Raw genomic sequence first — 19,251 nt, 5'->3', positions numbered from 1 at the left:
GGTTTAGAGGCAGGTTTGAGGAAGGCTTGATCTCATCTGGGGATCTGCACACCTTCAAAAAGAGAAAGTTGACAACTCTTAGGGAAGAGGAGGGGGTTACTGTATAGGAAGTTGATCTGCATTCACAGCAATGAGGAACCTTGGAAAAGGAGAGTCATTCAAACGCCGGACTGATGTTAAAGTAACGGTGGGAGATCTGGAAAAAAAAAAAGGGCCGGAATGCACCACCAGCTGTTAAGCATGGCGGTGGTAGCTTCATTCAAAAATGGCTCGAAAGTTGTTAAGATGACATATAATAGAGATGATTAATATATATTGGTATATGGCTGTGTTGATTACAGACTTTCTAAAGCCCCAATCAGATTTTCCTTTGTTTTAAATAAAGTTGTTTAAAATTTGCTTTAAATGAAACCCCCCCCCATTTGGCTTTCTGCCAATTAACCCACCCGTACATAACTCCTTTAGCATTAGCAAAGCTCCCGACACTAGGAAGTAAAGGACTAGACACATGTCTGAGGAGATGTGAAGCCACCCAGGCATCTTTTCGAACTGCCACAGATGCTGCCGACATGCTTGGAGGAAAGCGCCGGGTCCCCAACTCCACCACGCCAGCTACCAGATGCCTGCTCAGGCATCGCAACATCATGGTGAGGGGAGAGAGAGAGCGCCATCTAACCACCAGGATAGAGCACGGCCAAGAGCTTGCCGATGCCGATGGCAAAGCGGCATGGCTCGGGATTCGAACTAGCAACCTCAGGGCCATAGCTGAGCCATGCTTTAAAAACATCCAGGTTGGGACTACCTTGGGAGTTCAGAGCGGCTTCTAGGTTGGTGCATGAAGCCGATCTGCCAAATCACAGAACCACAAAACCACCGAAGTCGTTGCAAAGTCGTTTGACGTGATGGAGTGAGAGGGTTTATAATTTGGGGTTTTTGGGCATGGTCCATCTCCCAAAATTAAGTTACGCCATAACTTCACTTGATTAAATATTAGGTGCACTAAGACCACCCCCACCCCCCCAAATTAAAACGTATGGCCCATGTTATGTTTGTTTTTTCTATTAATGATGTGTGTTGTAACTCATAAAAGCCCAATATTGGTATGACATTTATAACCATATAGAGTGCATGTAGACTTCCAACCACAACTTTTCTTATGAACTCACAAAAGGACGGACAATACCCACAACAGAAAGCAACTGGTAACCATTAACGGACACAATCTTTGTTGTTGTTGGTGAAAACACTTTTTTTTTAATACAAGATTCCAACATACAGTGTCTAGTGGCATAAATTAATCAATGCTATTGAACAATGAAAGAAAAACAAACGTGTTTTGTATGCATTCTCCGTATTACTCTGCACTCAAGCATTTATTCGACCCACTCATCTAGACTGTAAGCTGCGGTAATTAGCCGTAATTGTCAGGCTTCAACAAAAAGTGTGAACAAGCTTCCCCGGTTCTGCTTTCTACTTCAGCTGCTTTATTGTTCTCCATTATCTCCAGTGCCTAGCTGTGTACTAGGGTCCAAGCCTCCCACACAGCCCAGGTGTTAAAATTAAGTTAACTCGACTCGGAGCGAGCCGAAAATGAGCATTACAGTAAAGACCCTCCCTGTCTTATGCAACACGAAAAGGACAAAAAATAAAAACAAAGCGAAAAGAGCTTGAGAAGCAGCAGGGAAAGCAAATGCAACACCAGTCTTTTCCCCCTGAACACATGAATACACAGAACAGATCATCTCACTGTTCCTTCGTTCGTTATTAATCATCAATCCAGCTGTTTTCAGTTCATCATTTCACTCAGTACTGTGGTCAACAGGCTGATCTTCCAGTTCTATGGATTCTTTTCCTCTGTTTTTAGCTAAAACAAAAGAAAAGTGAACATAATCGCCCCCCCCCCCAACCAGAAGTCAACAGAAATACAGTCATGAGAGCTGATAAGACACACAAGGCTTGATTTGACACGAACACAATCAAATCCAACAATTCTAGGAGGCTGAAATTGTAACAGCTTGAAAATCTTGTCGCTGTAACGCAAAATTTTTTTTTTTTTTTTACATTTGGCAGAAATTCTTTACATTGTATCAGAATTTCATTACGAATGAACCAATAGAAATGCTCAGAAATAACTCCCAATTCAGTGTTTTTCCTTTAACTTCCATTAAAAGTCATTTTTGTTGTTTTTTGCGTTGCAGCGAGGAAGTGTGGTCTACGCTTTATCTCTGACAACAGGGACGTTTAAACACTACTGTATTGTACTAGTTTCATGCTGTTTGTACCGTGCTGTCCCTCCTTGATAGCGAGGGGGAAAAAAAGCATGAATATATGAGTTGCATATAAACCCAAAATAAAGCAAAAACAAACAAAAATAAAAATATATCACTGTTCGCTACCGACAACCACTTCACATTTTGCATCTTTGGTTTTTTCATCTGAAAACATTTCTCCAGTCTGGTTACGCCTCTGAGTGTGGAAAGACAGCTCGACTACATCAGACTGATCAGTACAGTGTTTGTGCGATTTAAACAAAATGCATCAAATTTCAAAAAAAGGCCACAAAAAAAGAAAAAGGCAAAAACAACAAAACAAACAAACAAAAAAACAACAACAATTTTCTACTTTTCTAAATATTTTTATTAACGCTCAAACGGATCACTGAAAGTTCTCGGGCAGCAGTTGTAACTTACAGATTGGCCCAAAGAGGTAGAGCAAGAGAGCGAGAGAGAGACAGAGAGAGAGACAAAGAGACAGAGACAGACAGAGAGAAAGACAGACAGAGAGAAAGAGAGACAGAGACAGACAGAGAGAGAGAGAGACAGAGACAGAGAGAGAGACAGACAAACAGAGAGACAGACAGAGAGAAAGAGATAGATATGAGTGAGATGATGACACTGACGTTGTTTGTTATTTTATGCCTGCACTCAGTCAACCGAGTAAAATAATTGAACTGAAACAAAAGTAATTTTTATCTTTCGTTCAAAGCAAAAAAAAAAGTAGCTCAGCAGGCCTAAAAACCTCACATACATTTATTTAAAAAAAAGAAAACAAAAAAAGAAAAAGGACACATTAACCAGCTAACGTGACTCAACTTGCTGCCAGACACAAACCAAAACCCAGTGAATTTCAACAGACGCACTATCTGGGGTAAATGGAAGCATTTCAAAGTCGATTACAATAAAAGCAAATCCATCAAAAGAAATCTAGGCTACATTTATAGAACGTGCTGTTAAAGCTTCAGAAACTGAAAGAGCTCACACAAATCAAAGATCAGCGAGTCGTACAGATTTGAGGAGTTCTCAACATTAGACTTCACTGGGGTGAATTATTTGATTCCATTTTTTTTCTTTTTTCCTAGAAAGATTTCCTAGAAAGCCTGTTTATATTATAAATTGCTCATCTGAACACTGTGCCGCACCTTACGTTATTGCAAAGGGTCACTTCAAAATCCAAAACTCAGAAAACTTAAAGCTGAAATAAATGTGGCATGAAGCAGTAAAAAAATAAAAATCTCAATAAAATCTAAAAGATTGTAATTATGATTACGTGAGGTGAATAATCAGCTTATTATTTGTTCTTTTCATTTTTAACTGAGAATCCAAAAATCGGAAATGAAGTGTTACGCAGTTATCTGCCAAAAAACAAAAAACAAAAAAAAAACAAATGGACCAGGGTCCAAAGTTGATGATCGATCTTGGAGTTTCAGAGCGTTGGATGGAGTTTGAGAGGAAGTTTCTTCTAAATCTCGAACAAGGAGAGTCACAACAGCTGGAAAAATCGGCAGGAAATTCCAGCTATTGTACAGTCATCTAAATTAGTCATATTTAACGTTAATGTTATCAGCACTTTAAGAAACCAGTAACGTCCAGATCTCACAAAGCAAACAAATTAAATATCAAAATCAAGCGCCTGATTATTGTAACTTTTTTTTTATTGTAAATTTTTTTATTTTAATATGATTTTTAATATTTTTAATATTTTAATATGAGCAATTTTAAGTGCGGAAACAATCGTTTTTTCCGTCTTTTTGGCGTCAAAAAAATGTAAAAATGTAATAAAAAGATGATAAAATAACGAATCATTTTTCACTTTCCGATGTTGAATTCTCAATTTAATACGAAAACAACAAAATGACTGAATGATTTCTTCCGTATTATTCTTCCATTTGCTTTAGCACCCATATCCTCCATTTCCTGCCTCTTAAAAACGTACATATTAATAAACAACCAAAGAAAAACAGAAGTCGCCCAACAAACCCATGAGGACAAATACGCTATGATGAAGAAAATGTCTAAGCTAAGCTCTTACAAATCGCGATACACTATTTAATTATTGTTCTTAATAAAACAATTTTGAGGTTGTATCAAAAACTTTATAAAAAATTAGACTGAGATTTTATCAACCTTTTTTTCTTTGTTTTTTTTTTTTTTTCTCTTTTTGTTTAATGAAACCAAAAACCCTCTCCACCTTCCCTCCTCCGCTCGGACATCGCTCGAAGCCTCTGTAACATCTGGATTGTGAATTTCACTACAGATATTTTAATAATAGAATTTGATATTTTTCCCCCTCCATAAACGTGAGATCGAGAGTCACTACATAAAAAAATAATTATACCCCTTCTCTAAAACAAACAATAGACCCCCCACCCCCACCACTCCCCCAAAACCCAAACCCCAATAGTTGATGTACACACTTCTTAGACTATAAATACAATTATATCCACAGGCAGATTATTATTTACAGAAGACACTTGCTGCATTACCACCAAGGCAAAAAATGGCATTCAACTGCAAATATAGTATGACCGTTACATTTAATAAATGTTTAGAGGATGGTTCGTTATCAAAATCTTCAGTCTTTATTTTCAGTTATTTTGTGTCAATCCAAGGCATACACTCCAGAAATCATTGAAGAGTTCAAAAAAAAAAAAAATTAAAATAAACACAAAAGAAAGAAAAATAATAAAATCAACGTTATTCGAAAGCAAAGCCAAAACCGGGCCTTTCAAGCCTTTCAAATCATCTGAGCGAATCTGACTCTCTGAGCAGAACTTTGGTAGGTTCTGACTGGTGGCGAACGCCTGCTGTGAGATGCGTGTATTCGGACTTTGCCTGTTTAAAAGGTTTACTTTAAAAGGGCGCAGACTTCGCCATGTCTCAAATTCAAAAATCGGATCACGGGGCGTCGTCCCTATGAACAGATAACAGTGATGCACATCAAAACTCGCCAATCACGCTCCAGCTCTGGTAATGCACCCTTTTTTTATCACGGCCGTAGAAGTAAAGTAAAGTAGATGATGGTGACGCATCCTAGTATTTGTGACTGCCTGTCCGGGTCTTGCCTAAATCTCTATAGGGACAGAAACAAAAGGTCTGGAAAACAGCCAGAAAATACCCACCGCATGTGAATTATTTAAGGGCACGAAACAGAGAAAGAGTTTCTGTAGGTTATTTCAGAGTTACTTTGACACTCGTGGAAAATAAAATAAAAATAATAAAAAAAAAAAGAACAAATCTCTAGCAGAACAACCTTCAAATATACAAAAAGGTTCTATCTCTCTCAAGCTTTTTGGCTACCTCTTGTTATGCTCATCTTTACTAGATGTGAATAAGGATAAAAACAGTATAATTAAATGTTAAAAGGCAAACTGTATTGAATCAGAACAGCCTGTAAATTGTCTGCATGGCTGCTCAGGTTCCTCTAGGTCATGTTTTCTCCCCATTCATAGAATGTCCCTATGAAACACTCTTGCACCTGCAGTCAGTTTACTTATTGTCTTTATGTATTATTCAAAAACACAAGAGTTCAGAAGATAAAAAGAGTGCTGTTAGGCAAGTAGTTTTGATTCTGAAGTCAGTCGGAAAGAAATAGAAATGATAAAACAACAAAACAGCCCATCTAGACACAAAAGCGCTAGGATTGGAGGGCACGTCTCCCAACTGTTCAGCAGTAGCCAGAGTAGTCAGAGGCTGAGGTTGCTCTTGGTGTCCTTTGCAGACTACCTAGTTACACCCCCCATCCCCACCCCTCCCCCAAACGTCCAGTTTTCTCTTTTTTTGTTTGTTTTTGTTTTTTTTGTTGTTGTTTTTTTAAAAAGAAATTACTCCCAACCCTCCCGTCGCATCGTCCCAAACTGTGGAGCCCCTCCAACATCCAAAAATGCAAAGAGACAACGATGGAGTTGGAACCGCACAAGTTCCTAGTCCTCCACAACCGGAGGCATCAGCAAACATTAGGGTGGCACATATGGGGGTGGGGATCTGTAGGGGGTCATGTTCTTGGGGCGAGACCCTTTACCCTCCATGGGGGTGGAGAAAGGTGGCGGAGGCTGGTAAGGAGGGGCATTAGGGTCCTCGTCTTGCAGGCCCGTGTACTCACCCAAAAGGTCCTGGTTTAGAGGCGTAGTCTCTGGACTGGCCATGTTGGGGTACTCGGGTGGGGGAAGAGGAGGTTTCTCCTCTTGAAGGATAAGGGGCATGCTAGATGATGGAGGTGGCTTAGAATCATCAAGTTCATCAGCAAAAATGATGGGCACTCCTTTCTTGATGAAGGTCGCCTGGTCTTCGATGGTAAGCTTCCCCTTGCGCTTCTTGCGGTAGCAAATCATGGCAATGATGCCTGCGATCAACAGGATCGCCGCAACCACCACCGCTGGTATGACTGTGTGCAGGTAAACGTCATCGGTGCTCTGCCGGCCAGCTCCCACGGCAGGAGTAACAGCCGGAGGCATCGGGTCTGGGATCTCCTCTGGCGGAACGAACATGTACTTGCTACAATTTCCGGTTCCTTTGATGGTGATGTTTATGGGTTTGAAGTCCGGCTCCATGGCGTTGTTGAACGCATGCGACGGTCTTCCTTCAGCGTCAGAGATCCGGCGGCTCATCGACTGGATCTGCTCCTTGGGGCACGGGTGCTGCTGGAGGCTGTTGTTGGTCCACTCCACTACTATGGATCCCTTGGTGATATTTCTTAGAGTAATTGAACTAGAATTGCGATCGCCAAACGAATAGGCCAGCTTCTTGACCAGAAGGATCTTCTTGTGGACGTCATTGGTAAGAGAACGAGGTTCCCCATGGAATCGAGCGGCGAACAGGACCGGCGACTTGAAGTTGTTTCCGAAGCGATTCACTCGGACCTCAAAGGCATCTGTTGTGTACAGACCACCTTTGTCAGTTGCCTGCATAAAGTACTCGTGTTTACCCTCATGCTGCCAGTCAGGTAATCCATAAAGCAACTGGCTGGTGCTATTGAACTGAATCCAAGAGTCTTCTCCGACAACGTCACTGTTTTTCCTCAAGGTGAGTCTCAGCTTGTCTGTTGTACCGTCCTCTTTGTCAAAGAACGTGTCGGAGGGAATCTTCACCTCAAAGTACGTGCCGATGTACGCCTTCACCTGATCGATTGGGTTACGCAGCTCTGGCCTCACATTGCCGTCTGGTAAAACAACCGAGGGAGTGGTGCGTCTGGGCGGCTTGGCTGTGGTCGTCTTGGGTTCTCTCGGCACTGGGGTGGTTTTGGGTTTCCTGGGCTTCTTTGTCGGTTTCCTCGTAGTTGGCGTTGGCGGAGTTACAGAGGGACCAACATACACGGTTCTGGTCATCGTGGGCTGGATGGCAATTGTGCTGGTGGTGTCCATAATTTTAGTGGGCTGAGGGGGTCCTATCGTTGGAGTGTGGGCAATTGATTCTCTGGCACGTTGGGTGGGTCGTACAGGCCAAGGTACGGGGCCCCGCATAGGTGGTGCGGAACTGTCTGAAGTTGGTCCAAACGACGGCGATGAAGGTGTAGGCACAATGCGTGTGGCTGGCTCGGGGTACGTTGTTGGAGGAAGCAAAGAGGGCACAGGCGTAGGGGTGTTGTTAAGCTGCCGCCGGACTCTTTTAGGTACATGAGGCTTCTTGTTAGCAATGTGCCATCCAACGACAGGGTATCCCAACTGTGCGGACATTGTCCCTTCCTTCGCTGGAACCTGGACGCTGCTGATGTTGGGAATGTTGCTTTGGTCCAGGGCACAGCCTAGTTTCCAGGACAAAAGAGCACCGTTTTCCACTACCTTTTTGGCATTCCCTGGTCCAGCCATGAAAGCGGACATGTCGAACAAACGGTTGTTGACGACAGGCAAGATCTTCATGTGCTGGAGCCCCACGCCTGAGAACTTCTTCATGTTGGTCAAAAGCTCCACTCTCTGCTTGGAGCTCATCTTGGTAAGATCCGCGTCCAAAATGACCGTGAGCACAGTGACGGGCTCTTCGTTGCCGCACACAAAAGGCTGAGAGTCACCGCTGTCTGACTGCACTGCCAACTGAACGGGATCGGCGTCGGCATGTTCCTCGGGATGAACCTCGATGGAGAACACATCTGGACTCTGGATGCGTGACTCGCATTTGTAATGGAGATGGATATGTAATGGACACCCTTGTCTACCTCCAGAGGAAGTCCTTGAAGGGTGCTGCTCATTGGCTCCCAGTGTAACCATGCTGGTAGGGTGTCTTTGCCTGCTTCGGTAACCTAGAAAAGAATAAAAAAAAGAAACAGAGAGCGAGAGAGGCTTAGTATCACCAATTAAACGGCATTTATAATATAATATAATAACTTAATAGTACTACATTGAAATGGCAAGATTAGGCAGGTTATCAGGCATGTAAAAATATGCAAGTCAAGGTACTTCATAAAAAAGGGAAAAACCAAGCAATTAACCCCCCAAAATATTAAAAACTAAGTGTTTAAAATTTAAGGGATTTAAACTTGTCAACAAGCTTTTTTCTTTTATTATTTCCTACGTTTTATTTCCAACCAGCCACTGTTTGTTTAATTAATGCATTAGTTACGTTCCACCTAATGTTTATGAATGCTGCTTTTGAAATACAAGGTAATTGTGTGTTCCTTCCCAGTAGGATAGACATCAGCAGTCACACAGCTGGAGAGAGGATGTTCAATGAGCCCTCACAGTCAGAAAATGTGCAACAATGAATCAATGTAAAGTGATGGTACATTAAAATAAACAAACTGTGCTACAAATCTAAAAACGTATCTTCTGCTTCCAGTCCCTTAATCTGGTGGCTAATAAATCCTGGTTGATAAATAATGTAGAGACGATGCTCCCGAGACAGATCATTAATGCTCTAACCAGTACACTGCAGTCGCTGGGGAAGCTCTGGCTGATTTTTTTAAAATTATTTTTTACTATTTATTTATTTATTTATTTATTTTTTCGACTTTTGAGACGCGAACCCTCTCCTGACATGCCTTTCGGTACCTTGCCTTTTACAGGGACGTTCTCATCATCTGTTGTGATCCTAAATGCTGTTTTCTCATCAGTGCACACCAGTGACTACCTACCAATTTGTTCACTTAGAAAGATGTTAATAATTCAGGTGGGAGTCTAATTATAGGCTGATCCATAATCCAGTTGATGAATGTGTGTGCTTAAAACACCAACATAAAAAAGGAAAAAGGAAAAAGGTTCAAGCCCTGTACAGGTGCCATTTCGAGGGGTTTAAAATAGAGCAGAGACAGAACCATCATTTAGAGTATTGTATTCAATCCAGGAGAGCTGGGAGTTATTGTTTATGCTCCTCCACAAAACAAGGCACGGACTGAGAGGGCTATTTATTCGGCCTTTTCTATTCCGAGCGGTTCCTAGTTTGGGAATCTGTTCAACAGGAGCAAGCCCCCCCCCCCCCCCCCAAGTTTAAATATGTCCTTAGGTTCGAATTCTGCAGGATTTTAGCTCGGGATTAGCCCTTCCTGTGGCTCCTGAAACCGAAACATCAGCATTTTAAAAAAAAGGGACACAACACTGCCAAACCTCTAAACTCACTGACATTTAAGCTACCATAGTTTCCACACTGATGATTCATGCAACCCACTCTGAAGAGAATGAAGTCTCTGCCAGAAAAAAAAAAAAAACAGGCGAGTCAGGATAAGTAACATGGCGACGAAGCAAAACATCTGGGTTCCCTTATTGGCCTCCTTGGCATAATGCTCTCAGGAGGCAATGAATGTTAATAAGGGGTTCCCTGAAAACGTCCACTCTGTGGTCCTACCCCTCCAATATAAGGTGCAGGCGCACCTTTACGAAAGCTAAACTAGAGGACAAGCCTGTGGTCTCCTGAGGGGCTCCCGTATCGTCCTGAGTGAAGACTGAGGAGAAGAATAGAACGTTCCCCTGACGTGAAGGAATGAAATGGAAAGAAATGAAAACTCCTTCGTGAAAGATGAAGAAAGGGGCCCATTGTTGGCGTGTTCTTGTGAAGGAGGCCAGATGAAAAAAGGCCCCATTGTTGTGGTGTGAAGACAGCTGAAAAGATAAGATTCATAGTTTTGAAGGAGTAGGCTCACAGGCATGTCCTGGAGATATGAGAGCGAAATGGAGACCGAGAAGACACGGGGAGGGGAGGGGAGGACAGGGCGGTGGGGGGGATGGTGGTTGGCAAGTCTTTCCACTGGAAAATTTCAGGAGGCCCTTCCTTCCCTTTGCTTTGGCCGAATCTGCCATTTCTAAGAAACGGTCCACTTTCTAGAGTTACAATAAATAACATTCATAAATTATAATTAAAATGACATTAAGAACCATTACACCTACACCACACCTCCAAAACCACCACCACCACCACCCCCCACCAATAAAACGCACACCTATTTTGGAGAGGATCTGCTGGACTGCATCTTCTCCAGATGGAATGAAAGCTGAGCGCTTGTGCAGAATAACCCTCCCTCCCTTACTCAGACTGAAAACTCCGTCCCATTGACTAGACTGCTAAATTGGGGTCTTCTGGGGTCACCTGAAAGGCTTTGAAAGCCTTCTCCCCACCTGTTGTTTCGGTAAAACGTCTCTAGAAAAGGTAAACCCCGCCATCAAATGGCTGTTGCTTGTGTACCGGCGCTTCACGACAAAGCATAAAGCATAAATCTCGGGGCGAGAAAATTAAAGCAGTTATGGAGGAGAGAATGGCGGCCTTTCTTGGCAGATGTGAAGAGGCATGTTTGAACGAGGGAGGGGGGGGGTGGGGTTTTTTTTTAAGGGGCAAAGAAAACCATAAATCCTGCAGGCATTAGAGCGGCCGGATGATGGGTAAGCTCTCTTAAAACCTAAACCAACATCTCGTCCAAACATCTAACGAAGAATCGGATGCTTGGCTGCACGACTGGGGGGGTAAGAGTTCATCCAGTGCATCCAAATAAATTAGCTTCTTAACCAGACTATGAATGGTGTATGAGCATCAGGGCAATTATGAGGGATACTAAATAAATAAATAAATAAATAAATAAATAAATGGACAGGCTATATAACAAAAGAATGTGCAAAACCAGGGGCTGAGGTTAAATCCTCAGAGCTCCATTGAAAAACCCAGCCAAGGACAGACACTCCTTAACCAGTCAACTCTCAGCACTGCACTCTTGTGGACACAAAGGGAATCCTTGAGCTAATGCACTCACGGCAGGCTCACTACTTCTGTTCTTCCCCTCTCCGATTCCACTTTTAGTCCGGCTAAAAGGCTGAACATGAATGAAACCGGTCTTTCTGGAAATGACAGGCTGGCCGGGGTTCCAGAAATATTCCTCAAAAGGGCACTGGTGCGGGGGGGGGGGGGGGGGGGGTAATGCTAGCCTGCCATACGACACCGGCACCACAGGGCTGGTTGCTACGCGCGGGGTACATCACAACACAAACACAGGGAAGAACCCCTTAAATTTAACTGGCTGAACTTGCCGTGATTTATTTCGGACCATAAACGCAGGATGACTCAGATTTCCAAGTCTGTCAGTGTTTTTTTTTTTTATCTGGGCTGCTGGAATACGCAGCTTTCCACTACCGCACGGCCGCCGAGGCTAATTAGATTTCAGCCCCAGTCTTTGTGTTGAAAAAGGGAGGGGCTGGGGAATGAAGAAGGATCCTGCCGTCACAGGCCAATATGAAGGCGCGGGAGGAGTAGAATACAGACGCAGGGAAAGTGGGTTGGGGGGGGGGGAACATGAGATTCATGGGAATTTTTTCACCCCAAAAAAAAGAAACCAGCCACATCGACGACAGGAACAGCGGCAATAACAACGGCAACACTATCTGTCGCAGCCTGAGAGACTGATGAGCTTGTCAACTGGCTTTGTCTTTCTATTGCCGAGTCAATCTTTAATAACAACAATAAATAATAAATAAACAGACACATTTTTCTCCACCCTGAATATCTGCAGGTCTCCTGCCCGCTCAGCACTTTTTACAGGATGCACGTTACGGAGGGTGGATAGCAAGCATGCGGAGGCAGGGCCTAGGGGCCTAGGGAGCCAATCAGAGGCCGCAGTCACCAGTAGGAGCTTCAACTTTTGAGAGGTCTTCGCCCACCGCTGCGTAATCTATGATAAAATCCTCACCAATTTCATCGACAACCGAGGCTTGCAGCACAATTCTAGCTCAACCACTAGGGGGCGCACCTGCAAGGTTGTGAACAGCAAAAGTCTACATTCATCACAGCATAAAACAAGGTCACTTCTCTTGGACAAGTCACTGGTTTTATCCAAATACTGCAGGGGTATGGAGTACGTAGTTGAGTTTACGCACAATTTAAGGCTACATGGCAAAATTAGCCAAGACATCTGGAAGCATGAAGCAGGTCACGTCCCAAACGGCACCCAAAATCAGAGCATTTCATGTTGGAGCATGGGCTAGTGGGGTCGGTCTCCATTCCGGACACGACAGGCAACCAGACACCTGTCTTATCAAATTGTAGCATGCCCCCCTGTGGTCCCCAGCCTTCCCCACGGCCCGTCACATCAGCCCGCACAAAGGGTCGGCTTGAACTGCCACTCATCCCCGAAGAGGAGAGGAAAAATGGGCGAGAACGTAATGCTTTCGGCTTGACGTGAGGAAATTAATACTGTCAATCAAATCTAGCAGCTTTCATTAAGCCGGCCTTGGTTTCGGCTGCTCTGACGCTTTGAAACGTCGGAGAGAAGAATTCCTTTGTGCTTTGAGCAGCGCTGGTGCTGCGGCCGATTCGTTTCGACGGAGGTGAGAACGGCAGCGCGGAATCTATCGCGTTCGGGGCGGAATACCAGAGACAACAGCTGTACCCTGTTGGGTCTTAGCGCTCTTCGGCACAGCTGTCAGAGGAGATTTTCCGAATGTGCACAAAGGGGCTCGTGGTTCCAACTTAAAAATGCGCTTGACAGGGCAGAAACGATCCTGTGAATGTAGGATTACACGGCAGGCTTGGGAAAGTCTCCCAACGTTGACATGGGACGGAGGAACACAATGACGAGATATGCGCCAGGGTCATGCTTTTACAACAGTTGACATGGACAGGCTGGCTTGAAGGGGGGTGGGGGGGGGGTGGGTGTTGAGTAGGGGGAGAAAAATGACCAGCAGCTGTTGGGTAGTTGAGAAAGTTTCACTGAAATCTGAAATGACAAAAGGAGAAACATCTGGCTGACGTGTTCAGGCACTGCATACGTATCGCAGAACATGAACCTAATTAAGCCTCAGTGCACTGATTGAACAAGTGGAGCTGTCGGGTGAGTGGAGGGGGAAGAGTAGACGGTTCTATACATAGACTCATCCACCAAGGCTGCAGACAGACAGTCGCCTCTGGTGCTGATAATGTATTGAAAAGCACACCAAGTGCCATCAGCGACCAGGAGTGTACTCTAAGCGAGAGTTGTCTGCACAGAAAAAAAAACAACAAATATGTCAGTGAGATGGATCTGGTGGTTGTGGGGCAGTTTACAAAAGCAGGATTCTCGATTACCGAGATAACCCACGCCAACAGCCTCTTCGTCAAGTCGCAGGACCGGTTGTGGACGTCCCAGACGGATAACCCTTCCTTTTGGGCTCAGCTGAAAAAGAAATGCCTGCTTTATTAAACAGCCCCCACCTCCCTCCACTTGATCTGCATGCAGGGTGGGTGTGCCATCCAGTGAATTCTTTGAGAGCCTTAGCTTAGCCCTTGGTGTGCACAAGACTCGTGGGTTTATAAGTGGTGTTCCGTTATTACAGGGACTGCTGTCTTTTATGGCCCATCACTCAGAAAGGAAAGCGTGGAAGAAGTTTCGCGAAGCAGCGCTAGAGGCAATGTCACTTCTCCCACTAAGCACGCTGGCTGGGGAAACGTAGCCTAATGCAGAAGCGTCTGATATGCAAAACGGCGGAATGAGGGATGAAGAACGGTGGATAAATTCTTAAAATTCTCTTGCATACATTTGCAAGCCATTTCAGAAAGTAGCCATTTAACAGTGTGGAGGAAACAGGCTCACCTTAACTACGCTACTCGAGTCCTTGGCTTTGGTGGGGATTCGCATCTGGAACACCCGTCCCACCACCGCGGAGGAGTCTGGGAACCCGCTGGGTTGTGCCGCCTCGGTGGCCGTCCCCGCAGCAGCCGCCACCGCCGCTTCTGCTTCCTGGAGGTCGGAGAGTACGGCAGAGTGCATGGAAGCCTCCAACTGCACGATGTCCCCCAGCACCTCCACAGGCCCCTGCGGCCAAGACGCCTGGGCCCCTGCTAGCATTAGCGTCAGCAGGAGCAACGCCGCCGTAGTCCTGCCCCCCAGCCTTGGCGTGGGGCGGCAGCAGCAGCAGCATTCCGCATCCCGGAACTCTCTCGGTTTATTGGGCATACTTGCTTTTGTTTTCTCGCGCTGGCACAAAAGAGGATGTCCAGTTGAGGGGGCAGCATGCACACCCCCCGCCGGGCCCGAAAGGACTGATCCCCTTTTCAAAAGTGCCTCCAGCTCCCCTGCAACCCTTTCCTTTTGTTCTCCCCGCTTGCTCTCTTCCCTCGTCTTTTGTCGCAGTCTCTTCAGTACTTCTGAAATCCCATTGTTAGAGGTTGCCTCCGAGACCTGTTGAAAGAGAAGGGAATTCATTAGGGTGCATTTCAATACCAAAGGAGACGCTGCAAATGTCTAGTTGGTGCAATAATAGCACTGCGACTTGCATTCGGTTAACGCATTCGGTCTGGGCTATTCCTTATTCCGGCCCCTCCTACACATGCACGCGCTCTCAAACACTTACTGTTGGCTCCACACACACACACTGTTCACACAGGTGGATAAGCCTAATCTGATTAACATTCACAGCTTTCTCTCTCTGGCCCAGCAAACGCACTCAGCCATTACCAAACATGTCCCCTGAAAAAGCGCCCAGGCCTCCTACGTGCCGACAGAAATGTGTTGAGACAGGGGGTCAGTCCACAGTGACCAAGTGACTTGAAGCACTTTTGAGGGGGGTGGCAGGGATGAATGCACGCTTCCTCCCCTCCTCTCTATTGTCTCACGGGGGGGCAGAGAGAGAGACCACTGAACTTTGGGAGTTTGTTATTCATACAGGTCCTTTCATGAGAGTAGAGGGTTTTAAAATATAAAAAAGGAAAAAAAAACTCAGACTATGAGAATAGGTGGTATAAAAGGAGGGAGGAGGGGGGGGGGGGGTGACCAGCAGGGCTTATGCGTTTGAAGGGGGGAGGGAGGTGGGGAGTGGTTGTGGTTCCAGCTCCAAACAATACAGCTGATTTCCCCAGAGGCCCTCCCCTCAGTGCCACTCTGGCTGGGGTTCAACCTATGAGCGGGCGAGGCAAAGGGAGGGAGGCAAGAGAGGAGCTGGCTCTCACGCTCTCGGAGATGTTCATCCCCGGCGAGAACAGAGGAGAGCTTCTTCTGCGTTAAAAAAAAACAAAAAAAAACAAAAACCCAACAACAGTCCTGTACGTCAAGCTCCCCCCTCTGATACCTTGTTGTGTTTCACTCTCAATGCCAGAAAGCCTGTTACTTCTAACCAAGATAAAATAATCAATTTGTCCATCTTTGAAGTCTGGTTCTTGTTAGCCTGCATCCAGACACCTGCACAAGGCAGGTTTTGAGTGTGGTGGAATCAAAGAGATACGAGCGGAAGAAAAACAGGATTACTACTGGGAGACTTTGCGGAATAACAACAGTGTTTTTCAGGTTTAGGAACCCTGTGGAGGTTCCAGATCAAGAGCCGATGGAACATGATAACGGTCATGGATGTTGTTGTTCGTACAGAGTTACGCAACAGCTCTCGGGCCGCCAGTGACCGACCATCACCCAGGTGAGAACCTCTGCAGTGGCTTTGAACGCTGGTCCCCGTCAGCATTTCTGTACCCTCGTCTCGCCAGCACTACTGGAAACTTCTCGTTTCACCACTAATAACGAGGAACTGAAACACAATGCTGGAGTCGCACGAGGAAAACAAAACGAGTACAAGTTCCTCCTTTAATCTTCATTAAACCAACAAAGCCTCATGAACCTAACCACAGGAGTTTAGACCACAGGAGTGTAGACCACAGCAACAGCAACTGGCCCTGCACAAGAGCGGACCAAAGCCTGACCAGACTAAATGTACCCTCCAAAGAGGCCCGGCAACGGAAAGTTAACCATTGAAAGATAGACGTCCAGTCAAAAACACGCCACACTAGAGAAAAACAAGACTGCCCAGTCAGTTTAAAGCTCCTGACAGACTTAAGTGGACAGCGTCTGCAGAACGTCGGCAGTTACGCCAGTGAAAAACAGGCGTTCGAATCTATTGATTAAGAAATAACACTGTGGATGAAGGTCGGGAAGAACCTGGGACCAAGCTTTGTGCTGAAAACTGCCATCACCCCCCCCCCCCATCCCATCCCATCCCATCCGGAAACTTGAGTCTTATCAGACATCATTGAGATTGACAGGGTTGGGCAGCGGTACAGTAACTGCTTTGGCCCTTTTCACCCTGCCCCCCCACCCCGCCACCCTCACCCTTAAGAGCCCCAGTTTCCAGCATTAACAATAAGCCTGATGGAATTGGAAGTACATGAAAGGAGGAGTTTAAACCCATCTCCGGTTGCAGATAAAGACATCCTTTCAGCACTCCACTCAAGGAGTGAGGCCTACTCACAAAAGGCAAAAAAAGACCCCCCCCCTCCCCTAAAAAAGGCACCCATCACTACATTCCTCTCTTGATCAGCCTGGCACAGGAGGCTGTAGCTGGTCAGAGGAGCTGTGCCGCTGGCCTCAGTTTCCTCCCCCCCCTGTGCCCCTGTGTGTGAGCACCTTCTCGTACCTTCCCTTCGTTCCTGAGAGGAATAGAGGAGAGGAATAAGTCATTTCATCAGAAAACACAGACGGAATAAGGAGGCCCGAGCCGGGTCCAGCGCTGCGTGTTACTACAGAGGGCTATTGTGTGAGGGGACTGTAGCGGTCTGCAGGGAGATTAAGATTTAAGGACGATGTGAAAAAAAAAAAAAAAGGTCTGGAAAGACTGCTGCTGGAAACAGGAGCCCTGGCAGGGAGCGAACCCTTCCCTCCCGGCACCGCTGCGACACCCTTTGTCCCGTAATGCTTTCGGGAGGGCTCGCGCCATTGGACGGGATTATAAAGAGTGAGCAGAGAGAGTGAGTCACTCTCTGTCTACAAATACATTCCACTCGGAGGGACTCACCGGACCAGTGAAGCTCGGAGCCTTCATTTTGGGAAAACGGAGGAGAGCAAGAAATGCCTTGTTGAACAAATCCGGACGTGCCGGCTCCCCGTTTGATGGCACGGAAGAAAGGAAAGGAAAGGAAAGGAAGGGAAGGGAAGGGAAGGGAAAGCCCTTTGCTTCTTAAGTCGTCATTATTTCTGGACTTGTTAACCAGGCGAAGCGGCGTGGGTAATTGGAGAGGAAGTGATGTTTAATCTGGCCGGACTAAACTGCAGAAAACGGTGTTGGCGCGTCAACTGATAAATCAGGCTCGGGCACAAAGGCCCAGGTCCATTCCGACTACGCGTCAGGCACACAGACCCCTTCGAGCTCAGTTTACAAATACAACAGCAGCAGCAGCAGCAGCAGCAGCACCGACTGGAGCCGTGTTGGACAGTCCAGCAGCAGACGTCACGTCAGATCCACTCCTTTGGAAGCCATGGAAACTCCAGAACAGGTTCAGCGATTAGGTGAAGCCTAGGTGAATCATTTAAGCGTGTTCAGGCCTGGTCGGGTTGGGAACCTGACGTCGACAACATGACCGTGAACGTCCTGTTTTTCCCCAATATTAAAGAACATGCAGGGAACAAGCAGCAAGGTTAGAGCATTAGAGCAGATAGCAGCATTTTGGCTTTTTTTCAATAAATGTTATGAATTACTTTAAAGCATATTCCCAAGTGTGGACAAGCAAGACCCCCCCTCCTCCGCCTCACCCTATTTGACTTTTTTAATTAATGAATTGCTTTAAAAAAAAGCTGAAAAGGTGAAGAAAAAAAAAAAGACTGATAAAACTGGGCAGAGACCCACTTAGCACTTAGGACATTACGGTGACCTAAAACCAATTATTAGAAGTTAATTTTATCAGCTCTGCATCAGAGAGGCATTTATTAAATCATTTAAAAAAGTATGAAAAGTGGAAAGGACGAAAAGATACAGGGTCCGGTTGCTGTGAGGGCAAATAGCCCTTTTTTGGGGTCCTTAGATTGCTGTAGACATGCATTACTGAACACACTCCCACACATACACACTCCTACATCACCACTGATTGAGCAATTATTGTGAGTAATTAGAAATGCCTGTCCACCAAATCATTGATGCCATCATCTAATAGCCAATCGTGAGGCAGCGGTGTAGTTCCTAAAGGTACGCAGGTCTCAGCAATCGTTGGTGCTGGGATTTCAGCACAACTCAGAATTGCGTACGCTTTTAAAGATAATGGTGTGACGAAGGATTTTGGTGAGAGATGCCAGAAGAACCTAGAAGAACCATTCGTGGGTCCGTTAAGAGAGATATAGGTGTTAGAATCTTTGAAATGGCAAAAGAAGTGGATATAAAGCTTCTTTACCAATTTAATTTAATAAAATGAACCCCACACTTTCTCAAAGCACCGTTTGTAGCCAGTGTGGTCAGCAGAGAATGACCAGGCTGGTTGGAGCTGACAGAAAGGCTACGCTATCAAATCAGATAACGGAGAACCACTCTAAACACTGTTAAAGAGCAGAAAAGCCTTGAACCTCCAAGTTTAGACTCTACTAAACACAAGTCAGTAAGGAGACCACTCTGATATTCACCCAAGTCCTCTCAGAAGAGGAGGGTCTTCAGTCTGGGTTTGAAGACAGCGAGCGTTGGACTCTGCCGTTCGGACACCCGGGGGAAGCTCGTTCCACCACTTCGGTGCAGGACAGAAAAAAGCCTGGACACTCGTCTGAAAGAACAAACACCACCACGTCCACCCTCGAGGACGACAAGAGCAGGCGGCCATGTTTGATACCACTTCTGTCAACGTGAGGACCATGACCTTA

General features: G+C 45.6%; 1 protein-coding gene across 1 annotated transcript; it reads right to left on the bottom strand.

Annotated features, from left to right (window-relative positions):
* Nucleotides 1-4,796: 4,796 nt before the first annotated feature.
* On the bottom strand, nucleotides 4,797-17,504 carry dag1 (dystroglycan 1). The gene is given in 4 exon segments (XM_072666348.1): nucleotides 4,797-8,370; nucleotides 8,373-8,508; nucleotides 14,248-14,835; nucleotides 17,429-17,504. Coding segments are annotated over 4 exon segments (2,889 nt in total). The 5' UTR covers nucleotides 17,456-17,504; the 3' UTR covers nucleotides 4,797-6,232.
* Nucleotides 17,505-19,251: the final 1,747 nt, after the last annotated feature.

The sequence above is a fragment of the Salminus brasiliensis genome, chromosome 21 (genome assembly GCF_030463535.1).
Source record: "Salminus brasiliensis chromosome 21, fSalBra1.hap2, whole genome shotgun sequence".
NCBI lineage: Eukaryota > Metazoa > Chordata > Actinopteri > Characiformes > Bryconidae > Salminus > Salminus brasiliensis.
This window is presented reverse-complemented; position numbering and strand designations above follow the sequence as displayed.